Raw genomic sequence first — 20,206 nt, forward strand, 5'->3', positions numbered from 1 at the left:
ACTGAGATAATCTCATTTGATCCTTATCACAATTCCACCAGGTAGTCATGACAGATTCATTAAATGAGGGGAAAATGAGGTTCAGTGTAGGCCAGGGTTTCTCGATCTCAGCATGGTTAACACTTTAGGCTGGATAATTATTCGCTGTGGGGGGCTTTTCTGTGCATTGTAAGATGCTTAGCAGCATTCTTGGACTCCATGCGCTAGATGCCAACAGCAACCCCCATCCCATCAGCTGTGACAACCAAAATGTCTCCAGACATTAACAAATGTTCTTTGAGGGGCAAAAATTCCCCCTGTTGAGAATCACTGGTACAGCCCAAGGGTCACACAGCATGAGCACTGGGTTGAGAACTAGACCCTCTAACTGCTCAGTACAGAAACTTAGGCCTTTCAATCATCCTGCTCATGACCGGTATCCTATGCAACCACATCAGATCTCCCAGCTGACAACAGAAACTCCCAGCCCAGTTACCTTCTCTTTCAATGAAAAATCATTTGCAAAAACAAAATGCCTCCGTCCTAGAACGGCTGAGTAATTTTCTTTCCTATTTTGTTTCCTGTCATTCTTCTGATGAATTTCTCTATAAACTGTACTTGGAATCTTGAAAAGAAATCCACGTACCGCTTTATGAAGTTGGAGAAAAGTATCCGATGAGAGTATCCCAGCCTTCGAATTCTTGCTGTTTCCAGAATTCCAGTGTAGCGAAGCTGTAGGAGAACTTTCTCTTTGTCATATTTTCTTGCCTGACGTTCGTTATTTGGTTTGATGCAACGGACAAAGTGAGGTTGCCCCACCACCATTTTGGATAACAAATCCATCAGGGAATACTATAATACGCAAAAAAAATAAATTTCTCAGTGTAGCATACAGAAACTTAGCGGCTTGCAAGTCTTTCTTTTTATTATAAGAAAAAAACCTCTGAAAACTGGATGTTACAAATGTTCACATTAATTCACAGTCAATGGAGGAAAATCCGTATTAATGAAAATTTTATTTATAGGATATTTTTAAAAACATAGATTTACTCATAAAAACGTAGGGCCAATAATTCGGAACTTAACTATTAAAAGGTTGCCTGTACTTACTTAAGGCAACTTTAATTAATAGATGAAATTACTTATCAAATAATTTGTTTGTAAGTAATTATACCCCTTCATGGAAGCTTGCTGATATATAATATTTAGGCATATGACTTAACTTCTTGCTTATACTATTAATTTCCTTGTCCAATTCTTTCTTTATAGAAAGTATGAAAGTAAACACTTCAAGGCCTGTCAGAATCATCTCCTGGGTTAAAATAAGAAATGAGAAGTTAAAGCAGTTTACTATATAGGTCGTAGGAGTTACGAAAATAAGCAAATTCATTTAAGTACTCTAATCTGCTCTAACTTGATAATTTTCTTATTTATTTTAGGATTTTCAGAGTCACATAGATAGGAAAACTGTGTTCAGCAACAGCTTATTAAAACGGTAGCCAATTACAGGACAACTAAGTATAACAGAATAATCACAGCTCACCTAAAAGTGGAAACTCAGAAAATGAGCATGTTAAAGACCAGCACTGCAATTTACTGGCAAGGTAACCAATGTATGAACATAGTCAGGTGGCGTTGGTTGGATTTCTTTTAGTGTTGGGAACATAGAAGCCTATGGTTCCGAAGCCAGAACAAGGCAAATACAGAATTACACAAGTGACAAAGCCTTGGGTTTGCTCGGCTTCTTCTTGGGCACCGAAACTCGGATGTGATCCTCACACAGCTGGGCTTGCCACTTTGGAGCCCCCTTTTCATGACATTTGTCTGCCATCATTCCTTTGGTAGTCCTGCAAGCACCTGCCGGGCGCGGGAGCTACGGAAGGGATACACTTGCCGTTGGCACTCTGAGAAAGAGCCTGCTGCAACTTAGGCACTGGTTTGTCTTAAGAACCAAGGCATGGTGTTCCACTACGTTCATCCTCCGCAGAAGGAAAAACAACTTTAAAAAAATACATTATATACTCTATGGAATTATCTTCTATCACTTTCCACTTCAGCCTGAGGAGGACAATGATTTTATGAACTAGTGTTCTAAACATACACACAGGGTTGGATGTCACCAACAGTGGACCGATGTTGATCTTGGATAGCTCACTTAAAACAGGAAGATAATCTGTCTGTAAATATGCTTGGTAATTTAGCTTTGCTGTGGTCTTGAGGTAAGGTGAATGTACCAGCAGCAAATGTGAGATAGGAAGCATATAAACGTACTACCATGCTACTCAGAGTTGATTAAGCACACACTGTCTGCTATGAGCTTATGACTTGAAAAAATATTTAATAAAACTACCCAGCTATTTTTAAAAGCATTTTATGATTCTGTTAGAAAACTGGATTTACTCACTGAACACTTACTTATAGTAAATTTAGCCTAATTTCCTCCCCTTCTCCCGCCTTAAATTATACTATTAATAATTTCCAATTTTTAGTTAGTATCTTCTCCACTTTCATTGGCTGGTTAATATGATTTATTATTATTTTTTAATTGTTTTTAAAGATTTTATTTATTTATTTGAGAGCGAGCGAGCGAGCGAGCGGCAGCATGAGTGGTGGGGAGAGGCAGAGGAAGAGGGAGAAGCAGACTCCCTGCCAAGCAGGGAGCTCAATGCGGGGCTTGATCCCAGGACCCCAAGATCATGACCTGACCAAAGGCAGAGACTTAACCAACTGAGCCACCCAGGCACCCCAATACGACTTTATCAGGAGAGATAAATAAGAACTGACACCAATAATGAGGACAGGGGTATCTAGAGTTCTTCGGAGCACAGAGGAAGTAAAGTACTTCTTAGCTTCCTTATCTTCCTTTTCTCCCGTATTGTCCAGGGAAAAAAGGTAAGAAAGGTCACCTTGACCCTATGCTAAGGACACAGTGGTTGACTTTCTTGGCATGTTACTATGTTTCCCTGGTATTCCTTCTCCTTGCCCCATGCTTATACCAGTTCTTTTTCTTTTGAGGTTTTCATCTTGTCTATGTGCAGAGAGATATGGAATGGACCCGGATGCTCAGCCTTGTCCCATTTGCCCACTGCAAGATCGTTTAGGAGTGGGATGGAGAAGTGATAAGTAGTTATCATAGCACTGAATTAAACACTCTGTCAGGTTTTGTTTTAGTGCAAATGTATTTGGTTCTTTGGACAAATTTAACCAAGGTATAAACTTCCATTAAGATTGACTTAGTATGCAATAATCTTATAGATAAAATATCAAAGCAAACCATCCATAGGTTTTTGACAGTACTCTCTACTATATTCTGTATCTAATAAATAGTAAATGGAATACAATGAGAATTATCTTTTGCTAATAGTACTCTGATATTTATTACTAGTTTTTGATTTGTAACTCTCATTTAAAATAAATAACATTCCTGGGGCACCTGGGTGGCTCAGTCAGTTAAGCCTCTGACTCTTGATTTTGGGTCAGGTCGTGATCTTATGGGTCATGAATTCAAGCCCCCATCAGGCTTTGCACTGGGCGTGGAGCCTGCTTAGTGTTCTCTTTCTTCATCTTGCTCTGCCCCTCCCCCTATTTGAAAATCAATCAATCAATAACATTCCTAAGTACAACACACCATAATTTAATGTCTTACTCTAAAATATGATGCAACTGTTTGTGTCTTCATGTTGGTAGTCTCTATGGTATGACCTGTGGCTTCTCCACTTTGATCCTACAAAGACCAAGAAAGACAGTGATGCTTCAGTATCCACTGTACTTTATGATCTACAAGAAGCGCATGGAATTTCCTTCAGGTTATCATGGTCTATGCATTCAAATACATAAAATAACAAAAGGTTAATATTTTTACTAGGGTAATTGTTTTGTCAGCCTCACTGGAATTTTAATTGGTCTTGCAGGGAATGTGAATGTCTCAGACCTTAGCTAATATATTTTTAGTTGGTCTTAGTGTAACATTGAAATGAGCTATAAAGGAAGAGTTAAGAAGGTATCACAAATTCATGATTATTTTAGTGGCTAGCAGTAATATGAACATAACATAGCTGTTTAAGCAGAAAAGAAAGATCAAAGGGAGAATACCTAAGTAAAATGCTGTTTACTTTTAGGAGCACACACACACTGTTGTTGTAAAGGTTAGATTTTTAGACTCACTGTCATGCAAGATGCATTTTCTTACCTTTGTCAAGTTGATTGATTTTTCTGAAGTCCTCATTTGATAATTTATTATATTTCTAGTTTTAGAATGTGGCAGATTACCTATAGGAATGTGGATGAAATTAATATACATTTTAGAGTCTTTCATCACTAGAAGACTTTCCTCATTTACTTAAGTATTAAAATAAACATTGTTGATGCCACAATATTCATCCTTGCTTAAGTATTTATGAGAAATTTAAGGATAAAATATTACATAAAAATTTATGACAAATTTTAAGTTCAGAAAAAAAACCCCAGCTTTGAGGTTAGAAAAAAATACAGGTAAGTGTTGGATTTCCTTTAACTGCTACAAGATATGGTGTGATTCTGATAAAGGGAACAATTTGCTTCGTGTGTGTGTGTGTGTTAAATGGCATCTGAGATTTTTTTTAATGCAAAGGTAAGCTTTACAATGGGCCTTGAAAATCATACGGATTATTAATTCATGTGAAATGGTTATAAGAAAATCAAGAATGGTTAAGAGCAATGGATATGTTCAATCTAACATTCAGAAATAAGTGCCTGTTACTAGGGCTACTTAAATATGCACAACTTGAGGCTGTGAAAATATTTTGGTGTGGTGAAAAATTATGGCCCCAGAAGCCAGGAAGACCTGGATTTGGATACCAGCTGTGGTACTTAAATCGTATTGCCTGCGGATCATTTACTTAGTCTCTGAGTTGCATTTTGAAACCGTATAATGGGGATAATGCTGTCTGCCTCCCAGAATTTTGATGACATGTGACAGTATGTCTGGTGCATGGTAGGCACCCAGAAATGTTAGTTCATCTTCTCTCCTGTCCCACCTCTCACCAAGAACAATAACTAACCAACCCACAATCCAAGAGTTCATCATCCCAACAGTAATGTTCAAATACATCTCCAGAATTCAGTATCACGTCAGAAAGATTGTTTCTTTTCCACTCTCATTCTTTTAGGTAAGAAGTGGAGGCTACATGTTTTTTTGTTTGTTTTTTAGAGAGAAAGAGTGTGTGTGTGTGCATGCCAGGGGTGGGGTGGGCACAGAGGGAGAGGGAGAGAGAATTTTAAGTAGGCTCCATGCCCAGCATGGAGCCTGATGCAGGGATCAATATCCAGACCCTGAGATCATGACCTGAGCCAAAATCAAGAGTCAGGTGCTTAACCAGCTGAGCCACCCAGGTGCCCCAAGGCTACTACATGTTTTTGACAAATCCTTCACATTCTTTGTGGTGGCAAAAGCCTGGCTCCAAAGTGCTGATGCTGGTGGGACCCTGCCTGGGATGTAGCTGGCAGTGCCTCTACTGTGCTGTCGTCCCCCTTCCCTCGTTATCAAGAAAAGCGCCACAATGGGTGTGCGTGCTGGCTTTCACGCTGGGCTGCACACTGCACTGTTCACTCTTCAACTGTGAAACTTACTGCAGACAGCAGAGTGGCCAGAGATAGTACCACATGGTCTTCAGAGGGGAAGCTGTGGACTTTCATTTGTTTTTTTTTTAAGGGAAAGTTTTAGAAAAGAATTACCAAAATTACTACAGACTTATACAAAGGACTAGTAGCACATTAATTAGAATAGACCCATTACTGAATAGATACCATTACTTAATATTAGCCAAATAAGAACTAAAAATTTAAGTTTTTCTGAAAACTAAAAAACTAGAGGAAATTTACTAAGGGATTAATAATTTCAATGTAACAAAATTTATACACTAGTCATCAAATTATTTAACAACAAAATAAATGAAAGCCTTTTTTTTAAATGAAAACCTAAAAATTCATTAACGCATATCAACAGGAACTAAAATTAGCAAAGATCTTTTTTTTTAAAGATTTTATTTATTTATTTGAGAGAGAGAGTGAGAGAGAGAGAGAGCACATGAGAGGAGGGAGGGTCAGAGGGAGAAGCAGACCCCCTACTGAGCAGGGAGCCCGATGTGGGACTCGATCCAGGGACTCCAGGATCATGACCTGAGCTGAAGGCAGCCGCTCAACCAACTGAGCCACCCAGGCGCCCTAGCATAGATCTTAATTTCAGAAAATATATCCACTTTGCCTTTATAGTTGACCTGATGAACAAACCTGTAATAAACCAAGGTACAGATGCGAGCTGCAAGGAATTGTGGTACATTTCCTCCTAATAATGGCTGAACTGTATTTCATATTTAAAGTCATACATGCAAAGGGTTATCTTAGAATCTTGGAGACAGCATAATACAGAATTGGAAAACCCACACTTTCAAGGCCACTTCTAAGACTTCCCACAGGAACAACATTGGGAAAGTTGCTCAACATTTCCAAGACTCAATGTCTCATCTGTAACAGTAATTCCTCCTCAGAGTGTTGCTATTAGGAGTAAATAAAAGTAGTCAGCCCAGTGCCTAGCACATTGCAACTTCTAAACAAATTTATGTATTATTATTGTTGTCATCATTATTATTATGTTTGCACATCTAGGTGAATATAAAATCCAAATGCCTCTGATAGCTTTGAGATTCAGTCACTGAAACATCTTTGATTATGAAATTCTCTTCTCCCTGGCTAATGAAACATGGTTCTGCTGATAATAAGGAGACAGAACATAGTATTGAGAACCTGGTTGCATATTTTATAAGGGTAAAAAACATGAGATTAGGTGCACAGACGCAGTTGGTGGATATAGAAAGAGATGACAATTGTTAAAGTCAAAACTGAAGACATTTGCTTCTGGGCACGATAAAGTAACACAGACTGAATTAGCTGAAATAACCAAAAAAAAAAAAAAAAACAAAATACAAAATATATGAGGTAACAGTTTTTCTTCCTTTTCATTTTTTATTGTAAAACTTACATAACATAAAATTCAGCATCTTAATCATTTTTAAGTGTACAGGTCAATAGCATTAAATACATTCATAATGTTAGGCAACCATCACCACCATCCATGTCCATATTTTTTTCATCTTGTAAAACTGAAACTTTATACCCCTTAAATACTAGCTCCCCATTCCTACCACACCCAGCCCCTGGCAACCATGATTCTGCTTTTTCTCTCTATGATTTTGACTGCCCTAAGTACCTTATTCTGAAGAATCATACAGTATTTGTCTAGGAATAACAGTTTTTATATATCGTGCATCAAGCAGTATAGGACACTGATCCCTGAGTGAGGGGAAACAAATGAGGTGAGCCCTATGATAACCCCAGTTTCTGTCTAAAGAGATTTTACACTGTAAGGAGGGGAACCCAGGTGAAGACTAGGGAAAATAACAGATGTAACCAATAGAATACACATCAAATGGTAGAGTCAGTCAAACCAAACATATCTTTGGTTTGATCACCTCAATTAAAAGGCAGAGATTGTCACAATTTAAAAAGGCCCAACTACATGCCGTCTACAAAAAAAAAAAAAACCCACTTTAAATACAAACACAAAATAAGATGAATTTGAAAGTGTAAAAAAAGATATACCATTCAACCACTAATCCTAAGAAAGTTGGAGTCTCCATATTATCAGGCAAAGTAGATTTCAGAGCAAAGAATATTATAATAATAAAGGGGTCTAGTCATCAAGAAGCTATAATAATCCTAAATGTTTATGTGTCCAGTAATAGATCTTAAAAACACATGAAGCAAAAGCTGATAAAAATGAAAGACAAAATAGATAAATTGAATTATAATCAGGTATTTCAAAACTCTTCTCTCAGTAACTGGTAGAACCAGCAGAGAAAAAAAACAGTAAGGATATAGAAGATTTGACCAATACTATCAACCAAGTTGATCCAATTGACATTTATATAACTCTCCATCCAACACAGTGGAAAATACATTATTTTTAAGTGTAAATGAAACACAAAATAAGATATATCATATTCAGGGCCATTAAAACATGTCTCAGTAAATTTAATGGATTAAATCATACAAAATGTGCTTTCTGAGCACTATGGAATTATATTAGAAGGCCACAACACAAAGATTTGGAAAAATTCCAATATTTTTAGAACTGAAATATAATACTTATAGTCCATATAAGTACTTATATTAGAAAAGGAATGTTTTCTTAAATCAATGACCTAAGGTCTCACCTTAGAAATTAGAAAAAGAAGACAAAATAAAACCCAAAGTAAACAGAAGAAAGGAAACAAAGATGAAAAAGCCCTCCCCCCGCTCCTCCCAGAAGAGAGAGAAAGAAAAAAGAAGGAAAAAAAATCAACAAAATAGAAAGCAAAACCAATAGAGAAAATCAGTGAAACTATAAACTATATGCTGGTTCTTTGAGAAGATCAGTAAAATTGACAAATCTCTAGAAAATCTATCAAGAATAAAGTGAAAAAGGACACAAAAGATTCAGATCAGGAGTGAGAGCTGATAAAACTCCAAGATCTATAGATATTAAAGGATAATAAGGGAACATTATAATCGACGTTATGTCAATGAATCTGACTACATAGATGAAACAGACAAATTTCTTAGAAGATACAACCTACTAAAGCTCATTCAAAAAATTAGGTAATTAAATATCCTTATATGTGTTGAACAGTTTGATTGAATTTGTAGTCCAAAACCTACTCACAGAAAACCCCTTCTGGCCCAGATGGCTTCACTGGTGAATTCTATAAAAGAATTCAGAAAGAAATAATACTCCCTCTACTTTTCCTGAAAATTGAAGAGGAAGCAATACTTCTCAATTCATTCGATGAGGCCAATATTACTCTGATCCCAACATTAGAAAAAAATTAGAAGAAAACTATAGCCCAATATCCCTCATGAACACAGATGCAAAAATTCTTAACAAAATGTCAGCAAATTTAATCTTAGCAATACATAAAAGTCCAGTGCATCGTGACCATGTCAGGTTTTTCCCAGGAATAAAAAGTTGGCATAACATTCAAAAATCAATCAACATAACTCGTCATATTTACAGATTAAAAAATAAATGAATGAACATCTCAGTAGATGCAGAAAAAGCATCTGACAAAATTCAAACGTGCATGCTTGATAAATATTCAGAAAATTAGGAATAGAAAGAATTTCTCCTCCTGAGGAAGAACGCCTATGAAAAACCTACAGGTGACATCATATTTATTGGGGAAAAATTGAAAGCTTTCCCCCCAAGATGAGGAACAAGGCTAGAATGTTCATTCTTAGCACCTGTATTCAATATTGCATTGGTGATTCTAGCCAGTGCAACCAGGCAAGATGAAGACATAAAAAAAGTAAACAGAATGGAGAAGAAAGGGCAAACTTTTTTTCACAGATGACATGATCATCTATATATCCTATGGAATTTACAAAAAAAGCTACTCTAATAAATGAGCTTAGCAACACTGTAGGGTGAACGATCAAAACACAAAAATCAACTGGATTTCTATATACTAGCAACAAACAGAATTTAAATTAATTTAAATATATTTATATATTTATAGCATAAAATGTGATATATTAGCAGATAATTTGACAAAGATACACAAGACTCATACACTGGAAACTACAAAGTATTGCTGAGAGAAATTAAGGAAGACTTAAATAAATGGAGAGCTATATTGTGCTCCCTGATTGGAAGACCCAATATTGTGAAGATATCAATTCTGCCAAAATTAATCAATAGCTTCAGTGCATCCCAATCAAAATCTCACCAGGATTTTTGATAGAAATTGACAAGCTTATTCTAAAATTTTTATGGAAAAGCGAAGGAATTATAATCGACAACTCTGAAAAAGAACAAGAGTTGGGTAGCTTATACTACCTGATTTCAATTTTTTTTAATAAAGCTACAGTGATCAAGAAGTGTAGTACTGCCATAAAGATAGACAAATACCAGTGAAAAGTCTAGAAATAGACTTACATGTATATAGTCAATTGATTTTCAACAGGGCACCCAAGCAATTCAATGGGGGAAAGAACAATTCTTTCAACCAACGGTGCTAGAACAAATGGAGAGGGGTCAGGAGTGGTGGTGGGAAGGATTCCAGAGCCATGAGGAAACATCATCTGGGGGTGATGAATACGGTCACTCACTACTGAGCGTAGTAATGTTTTACAGGTGTTTATGCCTGTCAAAAACTCATCACATTTTACTGTCTAAACATGTGCTATTTATTATGTCAGTTATATCTCAATAAAACTGTAAAAAGAAATGCAAAATAATAAAACAAACTCCAATAAAGAAAAATAAGCCAAACTACATTTTTTTTTCTACTTAAAAGCAAATGCAAACATGTATTTGGTTGGGTGGAGCAAACGCATGTAAGTTTTTAATCAATAAGGCAGAGCTCACTAAACCTATAGAGTCTTTTTTGAAGGTTTTTTTTTTTTTTTTTTTTATTTTTTTCAGAGAGAGAGACAGCCAGAGAGAGAACACAAGCAGGGGGAGCAAGAGAGGGAGAAGCAGGCTTCCTGCAGAGCAGGGATCCCGATGTGGGGCTCGATCCCAGGACCCCGGGATCATGACCTGAGCCGAAGGCACATGCTTAACCATCTGAGCCATCCAGGTGCCCCTAAACCTTTAGAGTCTTAAAGTACCACCCCAAAGCTGCCCAGTCCTGAAACAGAGGTCATTCTGAACTTTTTAGAGGTGAGCATATTCTTCTAGTGAGTGGTTAAAATACCACCATATTTTTTGGTCAGTTCTTCAGACACTTTCTTTATTGAAAACCTAGTTTGTTTATATTCATTTTTACATGTTCTTCAGACAATCTGGGCAGAATGTATTAAAAAACGCATTTTAGTGAGCTAAAAACAAACCAACATAAAGAAATTAAGGATTATACTCATGAAAATCACAGTCAGAAACTACTGGATTGGGCCTGAGGAACTTTCTCAGTTGAAGGAAACTGCCTCAACTTACCTGTTTTTGTCAGAGGGTGATTGACTAGTTGCCGAATTACACTGTTTTCTGATGACCTCAAAAGCAGCACAACATCAGTTGGAAGAGTGTCTCTATTTTTAGCTAAGAACCCACTTGCATTATAGAGGACCTGTTGATAAAGTATGTTTCAGTATCACAAACGATGTCATTCTCATTATCATCACCATCACCATCAACAGCGGCAGAATCATCAGTAGGTATTGATTGAGAACTTCCTCTGTGCTGAGCGACAGGTACACAAAGATTTATAAAGGTAGTCCTTTACAACTTGGTTGGAAGAGCAAACTTTTCCAGGTCTAGAGTATATTTTGTCAGAGAAAAATTGTGTCTTGCTAATTTTATTTGGGTTAAAATCATTAAAAAGGTTTGATTCCTCTCATTTATTATATTGGAAATTTGGTAGTGTTTCCTTTCTCTGTTTGGAGGGTTGAGGGTGGCATAAAGGAGGCACCCTGGGCCATCAAGGGATTCTCATTTCTACGGTAACTGATTCCCGTGCAATGAATTGGCCATTATAGATTTTCGTCTCCGTAAGTAGTATGGTCTAGGTACACTATGAGTATTCATGTTTCCGGCACTTCTAAATAATTTTAAGACTTTCTAAAGATCAGTGTGACCCAGAGATTTCTGTAGGATGGATGATCTAATATGGTTGTTGTTATGGGTTGAATCGTGTCCTTCCAAAACTAATATGTTGAATTCCTGATCCCAAATGTGACTGTATTTGGATAGGGTCTTTAAGGTGGTAATTAAGGTTAAATGTGGTCCTAGGGGTGGGACCCTAATCCTATAGGACTGGTATCCTTGTAAGAAGAGAAAGACACACTGGAGATTCCACATGAGAACACTGTAAGAATGCACCCATCTGCAAGACAGGGAGAGAGTTCTCACCAGACATCGGCCTTGCTGGCACCTTGATCTTGGACTTCTAGCTTCCAGAACTGTGAGAAAATAAGTTTCTGTGCTTTAAGCCACCCATCCTGCATTATTTTTCTTATGACAGTCCAAGCAGACTAATACAGGTGTTAAAAACAACTGGGTAAAATGATCATAGGAAATTCTTAATGGATGCTTTTAGAGAAGGCTCATTTGGAAAAATCATATGCTGAACACCATGGGAGAGGCCAAAACTAAAATCTTTAAGGTAGATTTTTTTATTCAGTGACAAAAGTCTGGGGAATATTGAAGTCTGTGGACTAGAGAAGTCCTAGTAGACCTAAATCTTCCAGGTTCTGTGTTAATTTCATTTTGTTCATGTATTTCTCATTCTATGCATTTCTTTCTTGATTTTAATATCTTCTCAGTCCTCCAATATTTACAACATCATTGTGAAGGAATGACCTGTTATTCTCTGCGGAAGGGAAACAGAGCATCCTTGGGTTTAGGACAATATATCTGAGGTTTGCTCTGCTGTGGGAATGTGCATCTATCAGTGCATAAACATACAACTGCTGAACAGTCCATTAGCCAACCCCACCTAGGTTAGCTCCATTATCCGACAACACCTCCAATCTGGCACTTTCTCCTGTTGGGCAGGAGGAGAGACAAAGGCTTCTGTGGACAGAGAAGTACCTCAAGTCTCTAAAAGGCAGTTTATACAAAAGGTTCCCAGCTATCATGAAAAGAAGGAAAAAGTAGGTCCCCATCGCCAGCCAATCTCATCCAAAGCCAGATCTTATGATCAGAAAGATGGAAGCTCTGACACTTCTCTTTTTCTTTTTTTTCTTGTTTTCCCTTAGTTTCTTAATAAAAATTTCTCTAGAAAACCTATAAGATTGTGTTTGAAAAAGTGGGAGAAGGATTTTTTGTTTACCTTTTCAGGACAGACTGTAGGAAGCTGGAGAACAGACAAGGCCAGATTGGGGCAGAAACAGATGGCTATCTCATTATAACTATCTGTAAATATTTCGGGCCATAGTTTTCATGTTTATCATTATTATTTGATGAAGGACTAAGAGAAACTCAGTCACAATTCTTCATACTTCTTACCTTTCCTGCATAGTGGTGAATTCCAAAACTAAGTTCCATTCTTCTGGGCCTCCAGAAGTACTGTGATTTCAGGTTACCTTCAAATTTTTCTATAGGAAAAAAAATTGAACTCCACTATCAAGCCATGTAAAGAGATCCTCAGAAAATACTGATTGACAGAATCATCTCTTTCACTATAAAATGGATAATGTGCAGTGAAAAGACAATTTTACATAGCTGATAAATGAGATTTGGAGCACAAATGGTGAGACCAAACTCAAGATCATGAATTTAGCCATTCTTTTATGATGTAGAGCAGCAGTTCTTAAACCTTGGCAAGCAACAGAAGCCCACCCCACCCCCCACCCCCAGAGGGCCTATTAAAACACAGAGTTTCTGACTTAGTAGGTCTGGGCATGGGGGGGAATCCAAGAAGTCACATTTCTAGCAAGTTCCCCGGGGATGCTGATGTTCCTGGTCTGGGCACCACATTTTGTGGGCCACTGGTAGAGAGGAAGGAAACTACCTGAGATGAACTGATCCAAGAGCTTTGTGAAACCAGTTTGATGTGAAGCCATGACCCTAGAAATCTGGTATTCTGGCTCTCCTTTCTATTAGAATAAGTTATTACTGATTACATAGGAAAAATGTAGGGTCATAAAGGCAGTTACAGTCCTATAACAATTGTGTCACCTTCAGAGAATTTTTTACTCCATGTCCTAGAAGGGACATTTTAACCTCAAAAATCAAGTGATTGCTATGAGACAATTTTCCCCAGAACTTTGGGGTTGTTTTATTTTCCATCAGTACTGTCCAATGAGAGGAGAGAATAAGCCAATGAGTGAGTCAGCAGGAAGCAACATCACAGACTTACTGGTAAGAAACAAACTCTATCACCCAAAGTAAATGAGAGAAAATGTGAATCCAAATTTTCTGCAAATATTTATTATACATAATCAATATCTCCAACCATCAGGGAATACAGTATTTCTACATTAAAAAATGATTTTTTTACCTGAACAAGCTAAAGTTTTATTTTTTAATCTAAGGAGTAAGATGTTTTTAATTGTAACCATTTTAGATGATAATCTTTTAAACATATCTTTGCCTTCTCAAACAGAAAAATGAATATGTTTATGCTTTCTTTGATGACTCAGGACTATTGTGAATATTTATTAATGTACTGTAATTTAGAGATTATTAAGGTATTGGAGGCTATTTGCCTCTATTAGACAAGTGTCTAGATGAATTTATTGCCTTCTCATTAGCTATCTCTTTTCAAATTCCAGAGCTGGCCTTTTGCCCTGCCCTCCAATTTCTAATTTGGGGCTGGGTAGTTTCTTTTTTGAGGAGGGGGGGCTTGATAATTTCTAAGGTTATTTCTAACATAAGATCCTATGACTGGGGCTCTACCAATGTAAGAAGTCCAATATTAAACTTGTTTAATTCATCACTAAATGTTTCACCTTATTTTTTTAAATTTTATTTTATTATGTTATGTTAGTCACCATACATTCCATCATCAGTTTTTGATGTAATGTTCCATGATTCATTGTTTGCGTATAACACCCAGTGCTCCATTCAGTACGTGCCCTCCTTAATACCCAACACCAGGTTAACCCATCCCCTTCACCTCCCTCCCCTCTAAAACCCTCAGTTTGTTTCTTAGTGTCCATAGTCTCTCATGGTTCCTCTCTCCCTCCAATTTCCCCCCTTCATTTTTCCCTTCCTACTATCTTTTTTTTTCTTTTTAACATATAATGTATTATTTGTTTTAGAGGTACAGGTCTGTGATTCAACAGTCTTGCACAATTCACAGCGCTCACCATAGCACATACCCTCCCCAATGTCTATCACCCAGCCACCCCATCCCTCCCACCCCCCACCACTCCAGCAACCCTCACTTTGTTTCCTGAGATTAAGAATTGCTCATATCAGTGAGATCATATGATACATATCTTTCTCTGATTGACTTATTTCGCTCAGCATAATACCCTCTAGTTCCATCCACGTCGTAGCAAATGGCAAGATTTCATTTTTTTGATGGCTGCATAATATTCCAGTGTGTGTGTGTGTGTGTATGTGTGTGTCTACACACACACATATGTACACACACACACAATCTTCTTTATCCATTCATCTGTTGATGGACATCTTGGCTCTTTCCATAGTTTGGCTATTGTGGACATTGCTGCTCTAAACACTGGGGTGCATGTACCCCTTCTCACCCTATTTTAAACATTCACTGGTCCAGATATTAGACCCAAAGCCTCTTCTTTAAAGTTACCTATGCAGGCTTTGTGATAGCTATTTTCTCGCAGATAATTAAAAAAATTCTTTTTAAGTCATTCAGAGCATTATACGACGGCAGCAAAAAACAATGCAGACATATTTTATTAAAACTCACCCACAAGAGTCTGGTCAGTGGCCTTGGGAAATTGACTTTCTTCATCGAGTAGGGATAGTAGACCCATTGGCTTCTGCAGAAACATATCTAGGAGGGGCAGGTTATCTTCATATTCAATCACTCTGGCATTAACACCTTCATTTAGGTATTCATTCTATAACAGGACATGATACATAGAAAAAATTCACTAAAAAATTTGTTACTTGTGAAATTGTGAATTTGTGATAGGTAGTTTGACAGTAATTACCCCAAAACTCTCTTTTACACATATTATAATAAATTGCTTCCTATGACATTGCCGTTAAACTGAGGCTATCATTTTATTTTTCTTTCCCCAAAACTGCTACTTCATTAGAGTCAGCGGTGGCTCAGGGTAATAATAAAAAGTTTCTAGTCTCTATACCAGAATTATAGACATCTTAGGCTTTCAAAATGCAAGAGAATGTGTTGGTAACGAGCAGTAATAAAGTTATGCTCCAGAATTTATAGAATATCAATTAGGTATATCTTAGAGTTACATTTCCCCCAATTTAAACTTTTGATCTAGTTTCAGAAATGGATCTCTCAAGAACATTTATGTAACTTCTCAGTCACCGTGCATTTACATTGTTAGTAGGTGGGCAAGTGAGTCATAGGAACAACCAGTGGATTTAGAACCAAGAACACACAGGTTCATATCCGAGCTCTGCCTCTTAACTCGCCATATAATCCTTTGGAATTTTTTTTTACTCTGTAATCTCCCACTGCCTCATTTATCACATGGAGGAAACGATCTCCATCTAACAAAGTAAATCTATCCGGTACATTAATAATCAGTTGCTGTTGAGTATACTATAAGATGCATAAAATAAAAATGACGAATAACAATTAGTGTTAAGATCATGGTGCCCGAACAACACAGATGCTGATGATCTATTTTACTAAAGGGGCATGAAGAGCAGTGCTCTTGCTCTGTTTCTATGACTCTTCCCCCACACTGTGCCCCTGCCCCACTGCTACACTCTGTAAGGGGACATGAATGACCCCTGGAAGACTTGTAGTCATGCTCCCATGCTTGGCACTCACCGGTTCTCAGGTGACCAAGCAGCTATCACTGGGAAGTGTATGAAACAACTCTTGACTTGGGCAGAATATCCTGCACCATTCATAAATATAAAATGACAGGCTCTTTTCATTATTATTTTAACTTAAAAAAAAATCTTTTCTTAAGGAGGCTCCACGCCCAGGATGGAGCCCAATGCGGGGCCTGAATTCACAACCCGGAGACCAAGACCTGAGCTGAGATCAAGAGTCGGACGCCTAACTGACTGAGCCACCCAGGGGCCCCTTCATTATTATTTTAATATATTCTTTAATTCATTAAATATTTTCATTAAACATCTCATAATAAGGCACCGTGATGGGTGATAAAGAGATGTTTAACACAAACTCCCTGTCCTCAGTGGATTTAAGATATAACTTGAGTGATAAGGTTAGTAAATAAATACTCAAAATGCAAGGTAACATATGATAGATAAATGATATGAACAATGTACTCTAAGGAGTTCAGAGAAAGAGAATTCATTTCCAGCAACTTCGTGGAGGAATTTAGCCAATGGCAGGTGGGGCATTTGATAAGCCTAAACTTTTTTTAAAAATTTATTCGAGAAAGAGAGAATGAGTGACAGAGAGCACGAGAGGGAAGAGGGTCAGAGGGAGAAGCAGACTCCCCGCTGAGCAGGGAGCCCGATGCGAGACTCGATCCCGGGACTTCAGGATCATGACCTGAGCCGAAGGCAGTCGCTTAACCAACTGAGCCACCCAGGTGCCCAAGCCTAAACTTTTAATCAGTATTTTGGAGCCTTATGAAATTGAAATCTCATTTCAAGGGTGTCACTAGGAAAAATAAATGTACATTTTTAATTCAAAAAACTAATACGTAAAAATTTGGCAGTGCCCTTTGGCCTAAAAGGTAGATCACCTGAAGGTCATTTAGTTTAGCCAGTACATAAAAATAGAAACAATGTCTGGAAGTTTCACAGCTTTTGCATTTGAAGGTAACCTTGGGAGCAATATGCAGACCCGGAATGACTTTACAAGTAGACACACCAGGCTGACAGCACATTACAGCTTAAATGACAACTGCAAAGTTCAGAAGAGGTTTTGTATAGAAAGCACACAAGGTTAAGGTCTAAATCAATGCATTTGTCATTTCTATTTGCCTGTGTCAAAATCCACGGAACGATTTTGTGGCAGGTCAGACAGAACAGAGATGAGTAACTTGGAAAACAATGGGCTCCCCTCAAAGATACTTGTTAGTATTATGGACTCCAGGCAAACCAACAGAGAGAACATCCTATTACTTAGGATTTATAAAGCATTTTTAGTAAAATGAGCCTGCCTAAAACAACAGATTATGTATTTTTATAGTGGTTATGACCTCAAGGTACTTAGTTGTTTTTAAGCATAAGTGGAGAAACGAAGCTCGTATAGCTCTTGAGAAAGTCCTCTCCTATGCCCTGCATGTTAAAAATACATTTAGAGCAGAAGGTAAGTGGAGTTATTAACTGCAGTAAAGGACTGTTTAGCATATATTACTTCTGCTCTGTTCAGGTGGCCTGAGTTCCCTTTTGAGAAGGGCAGGTGAATAATTATTTAAGTATAAATCAAGGAAGCGAGGGAAATCAGAAGACTTGGATGTTAAGGAGGCTTCATGCCTGAGTCGAGTGCTTGCTTGCTCTTCATTGAGTTTTCAGTGTGATTTGGAAAAAGGACACAGTGGCAAGGAAGCCCATGGAAGGTGCCCCTGACCCACAGTTCTGGCCTCGACACAGGGCTAAAATGTCACCTCAGGAGAGAGTCTCGATGACAAAGTTGAGTCCTCAGCCTCACACAGCAGCATGGAAAGGTGGCTCCCATAGGCTGAGAGGCTGCACGCTTCCACGTGGCTTGGAAGGTGGGTGGGAACGTGAGCTTTGAGCCCTCCGCCCGGACTTTCACACGATGGAGGACGGACCCTCACCTCCTCAGAGAGACCTTCCCCATAACCCAGACTACTTCAGCAACCCTCCTTCTTCAGCTGATCACTCTCTATCCCTCCTCCATCATGTTTTAAATTCTTCCATGGCATTTCTAGCATTTTTACTGGTTTATTATTTGCCCTCTCTTGTTAGATGGGAACTCCAAGAGGACAAGCACTTCTACTGACATCTCTGTTATTGAGCTCGGTTTCTAGGGAGACCCGAGCATGTTGAATAAATGATTGCATGTTAAAGATTGAACTGTCCCCTTCCCACACCCCCAAGTTCATATGCTGAAGCCCTCATATTCAATGTGAATTTGGAGATTGGGCTGTTCAGGAGGTAATTAAGGTCAGATGAGGGAATCAGGGCAAGGCTGGAATCCCACAGGACGAGACCCCAGGGAGGCGACTGCAGGAGTGAAAGCACGGGAGGTCATAGGGAGAAGGCAGCCATCTGCAAGTCCAGGAGCCCGGCCTCAGGAGAAACCAAACCTGTCCCTGCTTTGATCTTAGACTTCTAGCTTCCAGAACGGTGAGGAAATAAACTTCTATTGTTTCAGTTCCCCAGTCTGTGATATCTTGTGGCAGCCCCAACAGAGGAATACATGAGCTTTCTGGATTCCTTTTGTTAAAAGTCATTTTGAAAAGCTGTTTTCCAGATAGAGGAAGACTGGGGTGAAAACAATAAATCATGTGTGCATGTGTAATCCTCAGCTTCTGATTATAAATATAATACATGCTCATATAAAATTCAAAATACGGAAGAACTATGAAGACCTCAAAATTCACATACAAATTCATCTCCTCTAAATACTTAACATTTAGTGGAATTTTTTTAGTCTTTCTCTATGCATAACATTTTTGATAACAAAAATTATGCTTTTTATTCACTTTATTTCTTTTGAGAAAATGGAATGGAGAACACGTAATTAATATATTTTCATGAACATTATTTGAATGGCTACCAAAGATTATATACTGTGGTTTTCTATTCCATTTTCTTATTTGGGGACATTTTAGATGATTCCTGTAACTATTTTATTTATTTTTTATTTTTTTAAGTAATCTCTCTACCCAGCGTGGGACTTGAACTCATGACCCTGAGATCAAGAGTCCCATGTTCCACCAGCTGAGCCAGGCATGTGCCCCCTATCTATTTTAAATAGTGCTCTGATGTACATCTTTGTGCACCAAGTTTTTCTGTATTTTGGATTTTATCTTTAGGACAGATGAGCTGGTCAGCTCGTGAATGTTTTACAGGCTCCTGATGAGCGTTTCTAGATCGATTGTTTTAAAGCTTGCAGCAACATGCTTTCTAATCAGCACTGCATATACACTCCTATGTGTACGCACTTGCTGCATCCTCGCCTGCACTGAATATTCTCATTAAAAAACTTTTTCTGGTATTTTTGATAGGTGAGAATGATAGCACATTGTTGCATATGCATTTCTTTGACTAGATCTTAAACTACTTAAGAAGATAGTTCGGAGAGGAAATAAAGTAGATCTATGCTTAACACATTACACAAGGCCTGCCAGCTACTATGAGGAGTGTTATTATTCTGAAACAGATAATAAAAAACATAATTTAACTTCTTCTTGGGCTCAGAGACAACATCACACCCCCGTCCATTGTTGTGATATTGCTGAAGATTCACGAAGCTAGAGATCAGAGTTAAACAGAGGAAAAGCTCAGGGACTTCACTGAAAACATCCTCGATGTCAGGTTAACTTTTGTTCCTTTGTCTCTTTCTCATTTGTTTCTACATGTTCTCCCGGTCATGTGCTATCACTATCTTCCTTAGGAATCATTCCTGAG

General features: G+C 37.9%; 1 protein-coding gene across 4 annotated transcripts in view; it reads right to left on the bottom strand.

The window, feature by feature from the left end:
* The window catches only part of MYO3A (myosin IIIA), a 232,002-nt gene that overhangs the window by 65,761 nt on the left and 146,035 nt on the right, over positions 1-20,206 (bottom strand). For 3 of the 4 annotated variants that reach the window (XM_073885536.1, XM_025891892.2, XM_073885534.1), the window contains exons 21-26: positions 15,387-15,540; positions 13,001-13,089; positions 10,991-11,120; positions 4,169-4,248; positions 3,626-3,703; positions 626-831 (exon numbers count right to left, since the gene is read on the bottom strand). In XM_073885536.1, coding sequence (XP_073741637.1) covers positions 626-831; positions 3,626-3,703; positions 4,169-4,248; positions 10,991-11,120; positions 13,001-13,089; positions 15,387-15,540 — 737 coding nt within the window. The remainder of the gene's footprint in view (positions 1-625; positions 832-3,625; positions 3,704-4,168; positions 4,249-10,990; positions 11,121-13,000; positions 13,090-15,386; positions 15,541-20,206) is intronic. The other variant, XM_073885535.1, reaches the window with a different exon arrangement.

This window comes from Callorhinus ursinus, unplaced genomic scaffold (genome assembly GCF_003265705.2).
Source record: "Callorhinus ursinus isolate GAN/ISIS: 27379988/994484 unplaced genomic scaffold, GSC_fseal_2.0 scaffold63, whole genome shotgun sequence".
Lineage (NCBI taxonomy): Eukaryota > Metazoa > Chordata > Mammalia > Carnivora > Otariidae > Callorhinus > Callorhinus ursinus.